The sequence below is a fragment of the Microtus oregoni genome, unplaced genomic scaffold (genome assembly GCF_018167655.1).
Source record: "Microtus oregoni isolate MIOR12 unplaced genomic scaffold, Mior012 000003F_ref0000135, whole genome shotgun sequence".
NCBI classification, from domain to species: Eukaryota; Metazoa; Chordata; class Mammalia; order Rodentia; family Cricetidae; genus Microtus; species Microtus oregoni.
In genome coordinates this window covers 50,044,701-50,057,208 of record NW_024543062.1, presented here as the reverse complement: position 1 = coordinate 50,057,208, position 12,508 = coordinate 50,044,701, and the positions used below count along the sequence as shown (strand labels likewise).

The 12,508-nt window shown below is 47.6% G+C and overlaps 1 protein-coding gene across 1 annotated transcript in view; it reads left to right on the top strand.

Moving 5' to 3' along the window:
* The window catches only part of Cfap221 (cilia and flagella associated protein 221), a 75,178-nt gene that overhangs the window by 52,205 nt on the left and 10,465 nt on the right, over nt 1–12,508 (top strand). The window contains exons 16-21 of the mRNA XM_041649211.1: nt 200–327; nt 3,582–3,662; nt 4,957–5,064; nt 5,354–5,485; nt 7,207–7,365; nt 9,365–9,456. Of these exons, the coding sequence (XP_041505145.1) occupies nt 200–327; nt 3,582–3,662; nt 4,957–5,064; nt 5,354–5,485; nt 7,207–7,365; nt 9,365–9,456 (700 nt within the window). The remainder of the gene's footprint in view (nt 1–199; nt 328–3,581; nt 3,663–4,956; nt 5,065–5,353; nt 5,486–7,206; nt 7,366–9,364; nt 9,457–12,508) is intronic.

Genomic DNA, 12,508 nt, shown 5'->3' with positions numbered 1-12,508 from the left:
GTGTGTGTGTTTGGTGACCCAATACATTTAACTAGAACTGTTTACAGAAGCATGGCATGTCAGTCGCCATACCACTGAAGAAAATAAACACGAATGCTCTGTTGCAAATGGTACTTGGTAGGTGCACAGCTAAAGATGCTCGTTTCACGTGGAAATCCCTTCTTCCAGAACCCCCCTAAAGACGTCTGACTTTCCCTAGGTGAGAACCCCTACCGATCCCTGAGGGCCCTAATGAGTCAGGATGAGTACTCCTGGCGCTACTCTCTGCACCCTGAGGATGTGCTGCCCTTCGCCTTCCCGTCGGACTCTCAGAGCTACAATGAGCTGGTGGGTGTCTTTCCTTTGTGGGGGAGCAGACAGCATCACATGGTGTGGGTAGGTCGCCAGACAAGCCAGCACTCAGTCCCTCCACCTCCCTCTGAGAGGCTATGAAGGAGACCTGTGCCTCAGGAATTATAGGCAGTAGGAAATGAGGGAATATCCACTGTCATCTGCCCCATGCCTACTATACCCATGGGTACCATTTGCACCATGCCTACTATATCCATGGGTACCATCATCTCCCATGCCTACTATATCCATGGTGCCATCTGCCCTATGCCTACTGTACCCATGGGTACCATCATCTCCCATGCCTACTGTATCCATGGTGCTATCTGCACCATGCCTACTGTATCCATGGTGCCATCTGCCCCATGCCTACTGTATCCATGGTGCCATCAGCCCCATGCCTACTGTACCCATGGGTACCATCTGCCCCATGCCTACTGTATCCATGGTGCCATCAGCCTCATGCCTACTGTACCCATGGGTACCATCTGCCCATGCCTACTGTATCCATGGTGTCATCTGCACCATGCCTACTGTATCCATGGATACCATCTGCACCATGTCTATTGTATCCATGGGTACCATCTCCCCATGCCTACTGTATCCATGGTGCCATCAGCCCCATGCCTACTGTGCCCATGGGTACCATCATCTCTTCATGCCTACTGTATCCATGGATACCATCTGCACCATGTCTATTGTATCCATGGGTACCATCTACCCCATGCCTACTGTATCCATGGGTATCATCTGCCCATGCCTACTGTATTCGTGGGTACCATCTACCCCTGCCTACTGTATCCATGGGTACCATCTGCCCCACGCCTACTGTGCCCATGGGTACCATCATCTTCCTATGCCTACTGTATCCATGGGTACCATCTGCCCCATGCCCACTATATCAGTGGGTACCATCTGCCCCGTGCCTACTGTATCAGTGGGTACCATCTGCCCCATGCCTACTGTATCCGTGGGTACCATCTGCCCCATGCCAACTGTAACCATGGGTACCTGGAGGAGCTTCCTGACTTGAACTAATTTCCAGTCTTGAAGCCCAGCATGGGCAGAAGGCATCGGCCTGCTTCTCTGGGAACTGGGCCTGAGAGCCGATGTGAAGATAGAAGCAGAATGCCTACCTGGCCTGTGCTCAAATGAGTCTCCTGGCCTGGCAAATGGAAGGCCAAGAAAACAAAGGCTCTTAGCTTAGGTCCCAATCTGCTAAGGACAACATGTGGCCCCAGAATCAGACAATCTAACCAATGAGACTGGAATCCCACATCTCCACCCCATCTCTCTCGGGGTTTGATACCCTCCTCCTCTTCCTTTATGGTCATGGTTGTTCATTATAAAAAAAAAATGTAGTTAATTAGTCTGGTAACATACCTCAGTTAAACACAAAGTTGGTCTCCAGAACTCAGGTTTTAAAAAACTCAAGCATGGTAGCATGTGTGATCGCAGTGTTGATCATGGAGAGGCAGATCCTGGTGCTCACTGCTCAGCCAGTGCAGCTGATCATGGAGAGGCAGATCCTGGGGCTCACTGCTCAGCCAGTGCAGCTGAATGGTGAGTCCAGGTGAAGGGAAAGACCTTGTGTCAAAAAACAAAGCAGAGGGTGGAGAGATGTCTCAGCAGTAAAGAGCACTAGCTGCCCTTCCAGAGGATCCTGGTTGGTTCCCAGCACCCAAGCACGGTAGCTCACAACTGCCTTTAACTCCAGTTCTGAGGAATCCAGTGTCCTCCTGGGGACTCAGAGAGCACACACACACATGTTACACACTCACGCAGGCACACAGTAAAATTAAAAATAAACCTTTTGAGAAGCATAAACTGGTTTTGAGGAACCATCCAGGCAAGGCAGTTTTTCTGTTCTTCACAGGCATGTGTACACAAATACACATGTACCTGCACATCCATGAACCTGCACACGTATAGGCACACACATACACACATAATAATAATAATAAGTAATAGTAATAATAATAACAGTTAACCCTTACATGTCTTAAGGGCTTTGGCTACCAGACTTCATCAATCCTAACATGCCCATTTTTTAAAAAAAGATTCAGCAAGTTTAAAATTGAGACATCTCTTTAAATGATGGCACATTAGCAATCCACCACATTAGGGTCATGCTGGGCCTAGCTGGGCAAGGTAGAGAATGGCATCTGACATTTGCCTGGTGCTGGAAGGCACCCAGGGATCCTGGGTGCCCGAAGCAAATGGCTGTGCAGGAAGCTCTCTAGGGACCAGCACCTTTAGAAGGCCAGCAAGGAGGTGGGGCCTGACCAGCGAAGTGGGACCACAGTGCTTCTTGGCAAAGGACTCAGCTGAGCCCATGAGGAGCTCTCCCACAGGTTGAAAAGAGATAACCTTTGAATGTTGACTTCAAACTGTCCTAAGAGGTAGACCAGAAGGTTGTGAGGTACTCCCTCAGACAAAGCGACCCCTGAGGAGGGCTAACTTCACCAGTTGCTAACTCCCAAGAGCTCATGAGCTAAGTCCTTCAAGCCTGAGGGAATGATGGATCTGATAGAATGAATATAAACTGAGAGAATATTTATTAGATTTATCTACACAATATGAGCCGGTAGTCTAACAGTGGCTATCTTATACTAGAGGGGCTGAGAACCTGGTACTGCCTGATCCACAGGTTTATGTGGCAGCAGTCCCAACCTGTCCCAGAAGAGTAGAGGATTCCTGGAGAGCCACTGGTTCCCAATCCACAGTGGAAACTCCAAGAATCGGAGTTCTGATCTCAGTAAAGGAATATAGCAGCAGCAGCAACAGAGTAGATGAACTTACTGGTGAGATGGTCAGACAATGAGGCAAAACTCAAAGCTTTTCCCTCAGACCACCTTCTGCTTGGCTGACATTGAATGGAGCCACCCACATTTAGGGAAGGATTCCCCACTCCACATAACCTGATGGAGCAAAGCCCTCACAGATGTGTCCAATAGCTTCTCTCTTAGTCAGTTCCAGACCCAGTCAAGCTGACAGCCAGGATTAGCCGCCACAGAAGGACCTGTTGCAGCCTCCATGAGAGCCCATAAGATTCACACACAAAGAGACATGCGGGAGGAGTTGCCTTTGTGCCCACAGCTCAGATAGCAACTATGGCCACAGGAAGAGCAGTTTGAAGCATAGAATTATTCGGGTAATATTACAAAACAAGATGGAAAACACACACAGCTGTTTATGCTCACAGATGTTTACCTATCCTTCTATGTTTTTCTTTTCATTTTCCCATGTAGGCTATTGATAGCCTTGGACCAGTCCCAATTAAAAATTCAGAAGTTCAAATCAAGCACAATTATTCCTACTTCACTTTAAAGGTGAGAGCTACGCATGACATAAATTATTCTGGTTGCTTATGGCTGTCTTCTATCACCTATCTGCCTGTCCGTCTATCACGTATCTGTCATTGGGAAGGCACACATGCCACAGTGCCTGTATGAAAGTCAGGGAACAACTTTTGGGGGTTACTTCTGTCCTAGAAATTGAATCTGGTCATCAATCCTGATGACAAGTACCTTAACACACCGAGCCATCTAGCTGGCCCTCAGGTTCCTTACAAAGAGAGCAAATATGCTTAAATTTGAATTACACTATTTTGTTAGTATTACTCAGTTCTAGCTTATATATAATGGCACATTGTATTTGCTCTCTTATTTGAAGGTGTGTTGAGCACACCTCAGGTTCTTTTTTCTAATGTGAATATGTACATTCTTGTGGGGACAGTATATATTGTGCATGTAGGAAACAGTGGCTCAGCAGCTGTTAGAAACCATAGGAGGCAAGTTAGTCAGCCTTTCTTTTCCTTTTTTTTTTCTTTTCTTTCTTTTGTGGTCTTAAGACAGGATTTCTCTGTGTCGCCCTGGCTGCCCTTTAACTCACTTTGTAAAACAGGCTGGCCTTGAACTCGGAAATCCACCCGCCTCTGGCTCCCAAGAGCTGGGATTTATGGCATGAGCCACCACAGCCTGGCTAGTCAGCCTTCCTTGAAGTCTAAGACCACTGGTGCTTTTGAAAGTAAACATACGTTTATGTATGTCACCAATGAAGTTATTTGTCATGAGAAAATAAATGCTGACTTGTGCTAGGACTCAGAACGAGGCTCAGGACTGGTCCTGTTAGGCAACAATCATTAAGACATTAATCCTACCAAACAGCAATGGGTTCTTGTGGGAACTACCAATGTCTGTTCACCCTAGATAAGGCACTGATGTCAGACCAAAGAAATTATTTCCCCAGTCTAGTTTAATGATCCAGAATGTTTATTGGAATTGCTTACAGGTGCATAGGTGAGGGGATCCACATAGGAACATGGATGATTCAAAGCCAGCTGCATCACTGAAACCCCACAATGTCATGGGTGAGGATTCACTAAAGTTGCATCTCTGAAGCACCCTGGACAATTTGCAGGCAGCTCAGTTAATCAGAGAGTCTCCTATCCCCAGTAACTGTTCACCTTGGAGAGGAGATTTTTGTGAATCTTGTAAGTTTCAGGGACTTCTTGAGACTTGTGAGTTTCATTTACTACCTGAACCTCAGTGAGACTTCCTCCAGGATAGCTATACAAAGCAGGCTTTTAAGTGTCACCAATTTGTTGTCTTCTTTCATTTTCAGGTTCCTCAGATATACAAAGTCAAGGGATATGAACCATTTTCTGTCAACAAGTCCTCAACAAATTACAGAATTCAGAAACTTGCTCGACCTCTGAAACAAGGTGCTGAGGTAATGCATTGGCAACTTCACGAACTCCTCTCACGACTCATGTCCTACCATTAAGAATGACAGGTCATTGAATTGGAGGGATGACTAAGTAGTTAAGAGCAGTTTTTGCTCTTGAAGAGAACTCAGGTTCAATTTTCACCACTGAGCCATCTATAATCCCAGTTCCATAGGATCTAACAGGCATGCACATGGCGCGTGTACACCAGGCAAACATTCATGCACATAAAGCAAAATAAGTACTCTTTAAGAAGGAAGTAAGACTAGCAAGCCACTCTTGGTCTTTACACAGGATGAAGTTACCACCATCATCACTCTACCCAAGCAGGACACCACACTGCTCTCAGCCAAGCCTTCCATCTTGAGTATGAAGGCTCCAGAGGGCTTAGCCATGTCTGTGGAATACGACCCGCTGTATATTTTTGTAAGTACCAGTTGGCAGACGCCTGTGCTCTGCGTCCCTTATTTCAGCAATTGCCCTACATGAAAACGGAACCATGACTTGAAAATATGGTCTTTTTTGTTTTAGTTTTTGTATGTAGATGGAGCGGCAGGCCGCTTCCTGCCACCCAGCTCCTGGCCGCCTGGTTAGCTTATGCCCTGAAATAACAACACACAAACTGTATTCATTTAAACACTGCCTGGCCCATTAGTTCTAGCCTTTTATTGGCTAATTCTCACATCTTGATTAACCCGTTTCTAATAATCTGTGTAGCACCACGAAGATTCAGCATGTCTGACCTGGCGGCTGGCTCCATTACATCTGACCCAGAGAGGAGAGGCATGGTGATTGCCTCACTTCCTCCCAGCATTCTGTTCTGTCTACTCCACCCACCTAAGGGCTGGCCTATCAAATGGGCCAAGGCAGTTTCTTTATTAACCAATGAAAGTAACTCCTCCATCATTTGTAATTAAATTTTTCTTTACTAAATATTTATGTTTACTTTTTTATTTATCTGTATGTGTGCCAGGGGGTGGGGAAAAGAGAGAGTATCAGATTCCTTGGACCTGGAGTTCCAGTGATTGTGAGTCATCAAACATGGATGCTGGGATTTGAACTCCAGTCTTCATGATAAAGCAAGAAGCACTCTTAACCCCTGAGTCTTTTCTCAAGCCCCATTTCTTTTTTTTGGGGGGGGGGGGGCTCTTGGGTTTTTTTCTTTCTTCTTTATTTTATTGATTTTTATTGAGTTCTACATTTTTCTCTGCTCTCCTTCCTGCCTCTCCCCTCCCCTTCAACCCTCTCCCAAGGCCCCATGCTCCCAGTTTACTCAGGAGATCTTGTCTTATTCTACTTCCCATGTAGATTAGATCTATGTATGTTACCCAGACACAGAAAGACAATTATCACATGTACTCACTCATACGTGGTTTCTAAACACAAAGCAAAGAAATCCAGCCCCATTTTTTAAAAACAGTGTCTCCTAGCCCAGGACGGTGTCAAACTCACTATGCAGCCAAGAATGACCTTGAATTTGTAACTCTCCTGCCTCTACTGGTACTAGGATTGCTGGTACACTATACCGCATCCATTTTTATGTGGTGCTGGGGATTGAACCAAGCAAGTCCTGGGCTAACAGCTACATCCCCAGCCCTGGGATGCTTTCTCTTCGGCATTTCAGGTTAGTGGAGCATTCCCCACCCTCTGCCTTCTGATTCTGGATGCTATGACAGCAACTGCTTGAGCCCCCTCCATGCCAGCTTCCCCACCATGGCAGACTGGGAGCCAGAACCCTCTCTTACCTAAGCTGCTTTGCCGGAGTATTTTATCACAGGAGGAAAAGAAACTGAGGCAGACTCAGAAATGGATTTGCTCTTTAAACCCAGTTTGCTTATTTAATAACCCCTCATTGATCGTGACTAGAAGCAGTTCCAAACTGTGATTCCAGTGACATTTTCTTCCTCATGAAGTCAGCAGATCTAAATGGCATCTAATGAAGCCTTTAAGGTAGAAAATGCATACATGAAGATGGGGATGTTGGAAAGATGGGCCAACCTGAGGCTCTGCCCCTGTGCCCAGTTTGCTAGAAGAGCTGACATGCATCCCCATTGTTAGTGCTAATGGGAGCCACAGAGAGCGCTGCTGACGCCTATCCCAAGCCTGATATGGAAGCACCATTAATCTGGTCTCCTTCTCGTCCACAGAATCCCAGCCCAGGAATGTTTTCCGTGAAGCATCCTCTGACCTATGCAGAAACGCTGATAGATTACCATCTGTGCTCTCACCCCAAGTACAAGTTCACCCATGAGTCCCACAGAGGGTCCAGCATTCCTCTCACTCAAAAGCAGTTTCTCCATCATACGGTAATGTCAGCCTCGGCAGAGCTGGCCTTGGACTGTGGGGACGGGCAGGGGCCAGGGAGAGTGGGCACAGTGGGAACTGAGAGAAAGAAGACTGGGCTTTGAGTGAGTAAAGGTGCCTGCTACCAAGTCTGAGGATCTGAGTTCAAACCCTGGGACCCACATGGTAGAAAGAGACCAAGGAGAGTGCTGACTTGTGCATGTAGCCCTCTGACAACTTGTGTGCACACACGAAAGCACACACACAGATATACAGGCACAGAACACAAACATGCACATGCATACACAAGCACACGCACACGCACACTCACACATTCATGCACACACATGCAAATAAACACGTGTACCCATGTGCACACGCATACACATATGTATGTACACAAATGTTCAAAATAAATAGATGCAATTTAAACAAGGAAAAGAAAGCTTATAGCCTTAGCCATGGACCAAGAATGGAGACCACAGTCCTCACACTCTAACTGTGGAGGAGACAGGCCTATTCTCAGTTCTGCCATTGTCCCTCTCCATCCGCCTTCTGCTGTCTGCTGCCCTTTTGCCAACACCTCACTCATTTTGACTTAGAGAGGGAAATGATCACTTGTTAATATTTTGGCCATAAGAAAATAGTTGTGTGGTACTATGGCTCCAGGCTCTGGTCTCCTCTTAAGTCTGGACCCCCAAGTCTATAAATGTCAACCACTTGCCCTTTTGTTCCAGGCACAGAACTCACACAGTCCTTGATCTCCCAACTCAGAAACGTCCCCTTATGCCACCAGCCTCATTCTTCCCCTCCTATTCCTGCCGTGATTCACTACTGCCACAGCCTCCAGGATGCCACAGAAAATTCCGATCCAACTTGGAACACCTCAGTAGGTCAGGGAGCTATGGAGATGGCTAAGCCTCATGAGCATGAGGACCTGAGTTCAAATCTCCAGCACCCACATAAATCCTGGCATAATGCCACAGACATGTAATCCCCACGCCAGGGATATGAAAGCAGGCGACCCCTGGAGATTATTGGCTAGCCAGTCTTGCAGAAACTGCAAGCTCCAGGTTCCATGAGCAATGCTGTCTCTTGATTGAGGAAGACAGGGACATTGGCCTCGGGCATCACGCATGCACACATGCACACACACACACATCCTCAGTGTGTATCCATTACCCACAGAGCGGCTCCACTTAGCTGAACTACTGGTGACCTAATGGTTCCATTATATTGCATTCCGCTGCACTGTTCTCCCTGCCAGAGTGCTACCCATCCTCCTTGAATGTTGCTTTAGCATCACTTCTGGCCATCCAGACGGACTGGAAGACCCCATCTGCCCTCGGCCACCATCACACACCCTGTAACTGCAGCAGCTGTCTTGGCTTTAGGGGAAGTCAGTCGGGCTTAATGAAATGATACACTGGACCTAACTTGTGGAACTTAGAAACGGTCAGCTGAATGAATGGAGGCTCTCTAAGACATCTTCCCACTATGTTACTATGCTTTCTTGGTCCTCTAACAAAAGGTGGCAAAAGCAACTCAATGAAGGGAGGCTTGGTGGCAGGAGATGAGGCAGCTGGTTCCCATGGCACCACAGCCAGGAAGCAGAGAGATGACGCTGTGCTCAGCTCACTTTCTCCTTTTTGTTCAGTCTGGGACTCCAGCCCATGGGATGGTGTCGCCCACAGTCAGCATGGGCTAATGCAGTGTTTAAAAATCCTCAGAGACTAGTCGGGCAGTGGTGGCACACGCCTTTAATCCCAGCACTCAGGAGGCAGAGGCAGGCATATTTCTGTGAGTCTGGTCTACAAGAGCTAGTTTCCAGGACAAGCTTCAAAGCTACCGAGAAACCCTGTCTTGAAAAATCAAAAAAAAAAAAAAAATCCTCAGAGACAGTGGCAGAGGTTTGTCTCTTCAGTGACTCTAGATGCTGTCAAGTCAACAGCTGGCATCAACTCTCCCAGCCACCTAACCTTTTCTCTTCATGCCCTGCCCCTGTGCCAACTTTCATCACAGGATATAATTCCTGGAATCATGAACTGGAAGAGGTTCCAGCCCCTGGTGTTCTCCTCCTTGTCTGACTCTTCGAGGACTGAAAACACTCAAAAGTAAGCTGGGGACTGCTGGCCTCCCTGGGGTTTGCACTGCAGATCCCAGAGGCTGGGGGACTGCTGGCCTCTCAGGGGGAAGGGGGTACACTGCAGATTCCAGAGGCTGGGGGACTGCTGGCCTCCCGGGGATTTGCACTGCAGATCCCAGAGGCTGGGGACTGCTGGCCTCCCAGCGGGGAGGGGTACACTTCAGATTCCAGAGGCTGGGAGACTGCTGGCCTCCTGAGGGTTTGCACTTTCAAGTTGTACTTTCAAAACACGACGGAGGGCTTGCCTGTCATGGAGCTATGATGATGGACAGCTGGTTTTCAGAGTTTGACTTTATCTTAATCAAGACACACTTTGTAGCTGGGCAGTGGTGGCACATGCCCTTGATCCCAGCACTCAGGAGGCAGAGGCAGGTGGATCTCTGTGAGTTCGAGGCCAGCCTGGTCTATAGAGCAAGTTCCAGGACAGCCAGGGATACATAGAGAAACCCTGTCTTGGAAAAAACAAAACAAAACCAAAACCACACACTTTTTAAAAGCAATGCAGTCTAGCTAATCAGCGGTGTTTCAGCACAGGAGAACTAACTGATCATATAATTCTGCTGAAATAGTCATGGTCTGTTTTTTTCTTTTTGAAGAATCTTTCTTTTTGAAATATTCATGGTGCATGAGAGCATGTGCAAGTGTGTGTGCATGTGCGCGTGCATGCGTGCATGTAAGTGTGTGTATGTGTGTACCTGTGTGCAGGTACACACGTCCATGTGTGCACATGCTTATGGAGGCCAGAAGACAATCTTGAGTGTTCTTCATCAGAAACTCCAAGGTTTTTCTTTCATTAGCACTGGAGATAGCTGATATCACTAAGCTAGCCAGCCATGAGGCCGAGGGAGCCTCCTGTGTCTGCTTCTTCCTCTTGGGATTACAGGTGTTCCCACCAAACCCAGCTTTCTTTAGTGTGTTCTGGGCTAGAACTCAGGTTTGGGGATCAAATTTGGGTCCATAAACTTTCTCAGCAAGCACTTTGAGTCATCCCTCCCCCAGCCCTGATGTAGCATCTTCCTCAGGGACCATGACGACAGCGTCACTGGGCTGTTGAAATGGTTGTATGAGGAAGTATTTAGAATCTGTCTGGTAGCTGGGCGGTGGTGGCACACGCCTTTAATCCCAGCACTTGGGAGGCAGAGGCAGGCGGATCTCTGTGAGTTCGAAACCAAAAAAAAAGAATCTGTCTGGTGCTTGCTTTTGGTAACTTCTTTCTACCAGGTTCATAAAACTGCAATCAACTCTCACCACTAGATGGCAGCATCAGCCGCCACCGGCCCCCCCCCCCCCCCCAACTCATTTTGCAGGAAGACTGGGAATTTTCAAATTGACCCATTGTTTTGGTTTCATTCCTGTTGCTGTGATAGAATACCCCAACAAAATGCAGCGTAGAGAAGAAAGGGTTTGTTTGGCTCACAGTCCCAGCTTGTAGTCTGTCATCACAGGGAAGTCATGGCAGACACTTGAGCGTCAATCACTTCTGCAGCAACAGAATCCCCGCTTGCCTGTTCTCAGCTAGCTTTCTCCTCTGACACAGTTCAGTACCTGCTGCCCGTGGAATGGTGCTACCCCCAAGGGGCTGGGTCTTCCTACATCAGTCAACAACCAAGTACTCCTCCCATGCACGCCCAGGAAGGGCTGACAAACCTCGTTCAGTAGCTGGGACATAACTCAGGAGTAAAGTTCTTGCCCGGCACCTCGCTCCTACCGTGGGGGAAAATGGCACATGAGATCAGTAAAAGAGACTCTGCTGGGCCTGGGTTGTGTTCGGACTCCAGCGCACCCACTTTTAACGCGCATAGACTCCAAGTGTTAAAAATTAGCCAGTTCATTTTTCCAAAGTGACGTCCTTGGAAACATCGCCCAGGGCTGTTCTGTTAGTGGAAAGTCAGGAGGGGTTGTCTTGGTCCCGAATAGCCATGCAGTAAACATAAAGGCTATATCAATGAAAACCTCCCGCCATGACTTTTTGCCTTCAGTTTCTGTGTCTCAATGCTCTGTCGGGCAAGTTTGTTCCAACGCAAACAGCCACTGCCTAACAGCTCAAAACCCAGGAGCAGAGCTGAGCGGGGTGCACCGCACCGGTGGAGTACAGGTGTAACCACACAAAGCCTTGGGCTCCGTCCCCAGCAGTGTAGAAACCGGACCAGGTGGTGCACCTCTGTAATCTCAGCACCGGGAAGTGGAAGCAGGAGAATCAGGAGTTCTACATCATTCTCAGCTACACAGGCCTGGGCTACCTGAGAACCTGTCTCAAAAGAAAAAAAAAAAATCTTTATTTTCCTATTTCGGGTTTATACCAGTTGTTGGATTGAAGATCAGGCTGTTGTTTCTGAAAGCAGTTACAAATAATAACGGTAATTCTCTTCTGTATTAACCTGCTCAGGGGGCTACAGCTAAAGGCTATAAACAGTGTGCATATTTCTCCTAAGTCAAGGCACCATGCAGATTGTGTGTCTAGTAGGGATGACTTTCTGGTTCACAGACAGGGTCTTCTTCTTTATTTTATGTACATGTGTGTGTGAGTACGGGTGCATTCAGGCCATGTCTGTTCTCTCTTCCCGCCATGCGGGTCCCAGGAACCAAGCTTATGACATCAGGCTTAGTGGCAGAGCCGTCTTGCTTGCCTGTGTCCACATGTGGATGGAGGCGCAAGCTGGCACTCCTTTCCTTTGCCTGATCCTAGTGAGGCTTTGCTCTTCTTTGTCTTTCTTTCCTTTTCTTTCCTTTCCCTTTCTTTCCTTTTTTTTAAGACAGGGTCTCTCTGTGTAGCTCTGACTGTCCTGGAACTTGCTCTTGTAGACCAGGCTGGCCTCAAACTCACAGAGATCCGCCTGCCTCTGCCTCCAGAGTGCTCGGATTAAAGGCATGAGCCACCACCACCCGGCCTGGATTTTACATTTTTATTCCATGAAAGTCTCTTGTTTGCTACCATTTCATCATCTCAGACCAGTGTAGATGCTGGAAAGTGGTCCAGTTCCCACATCTCCATCCCTTTCTGGACAAGAATCGCTCTGATT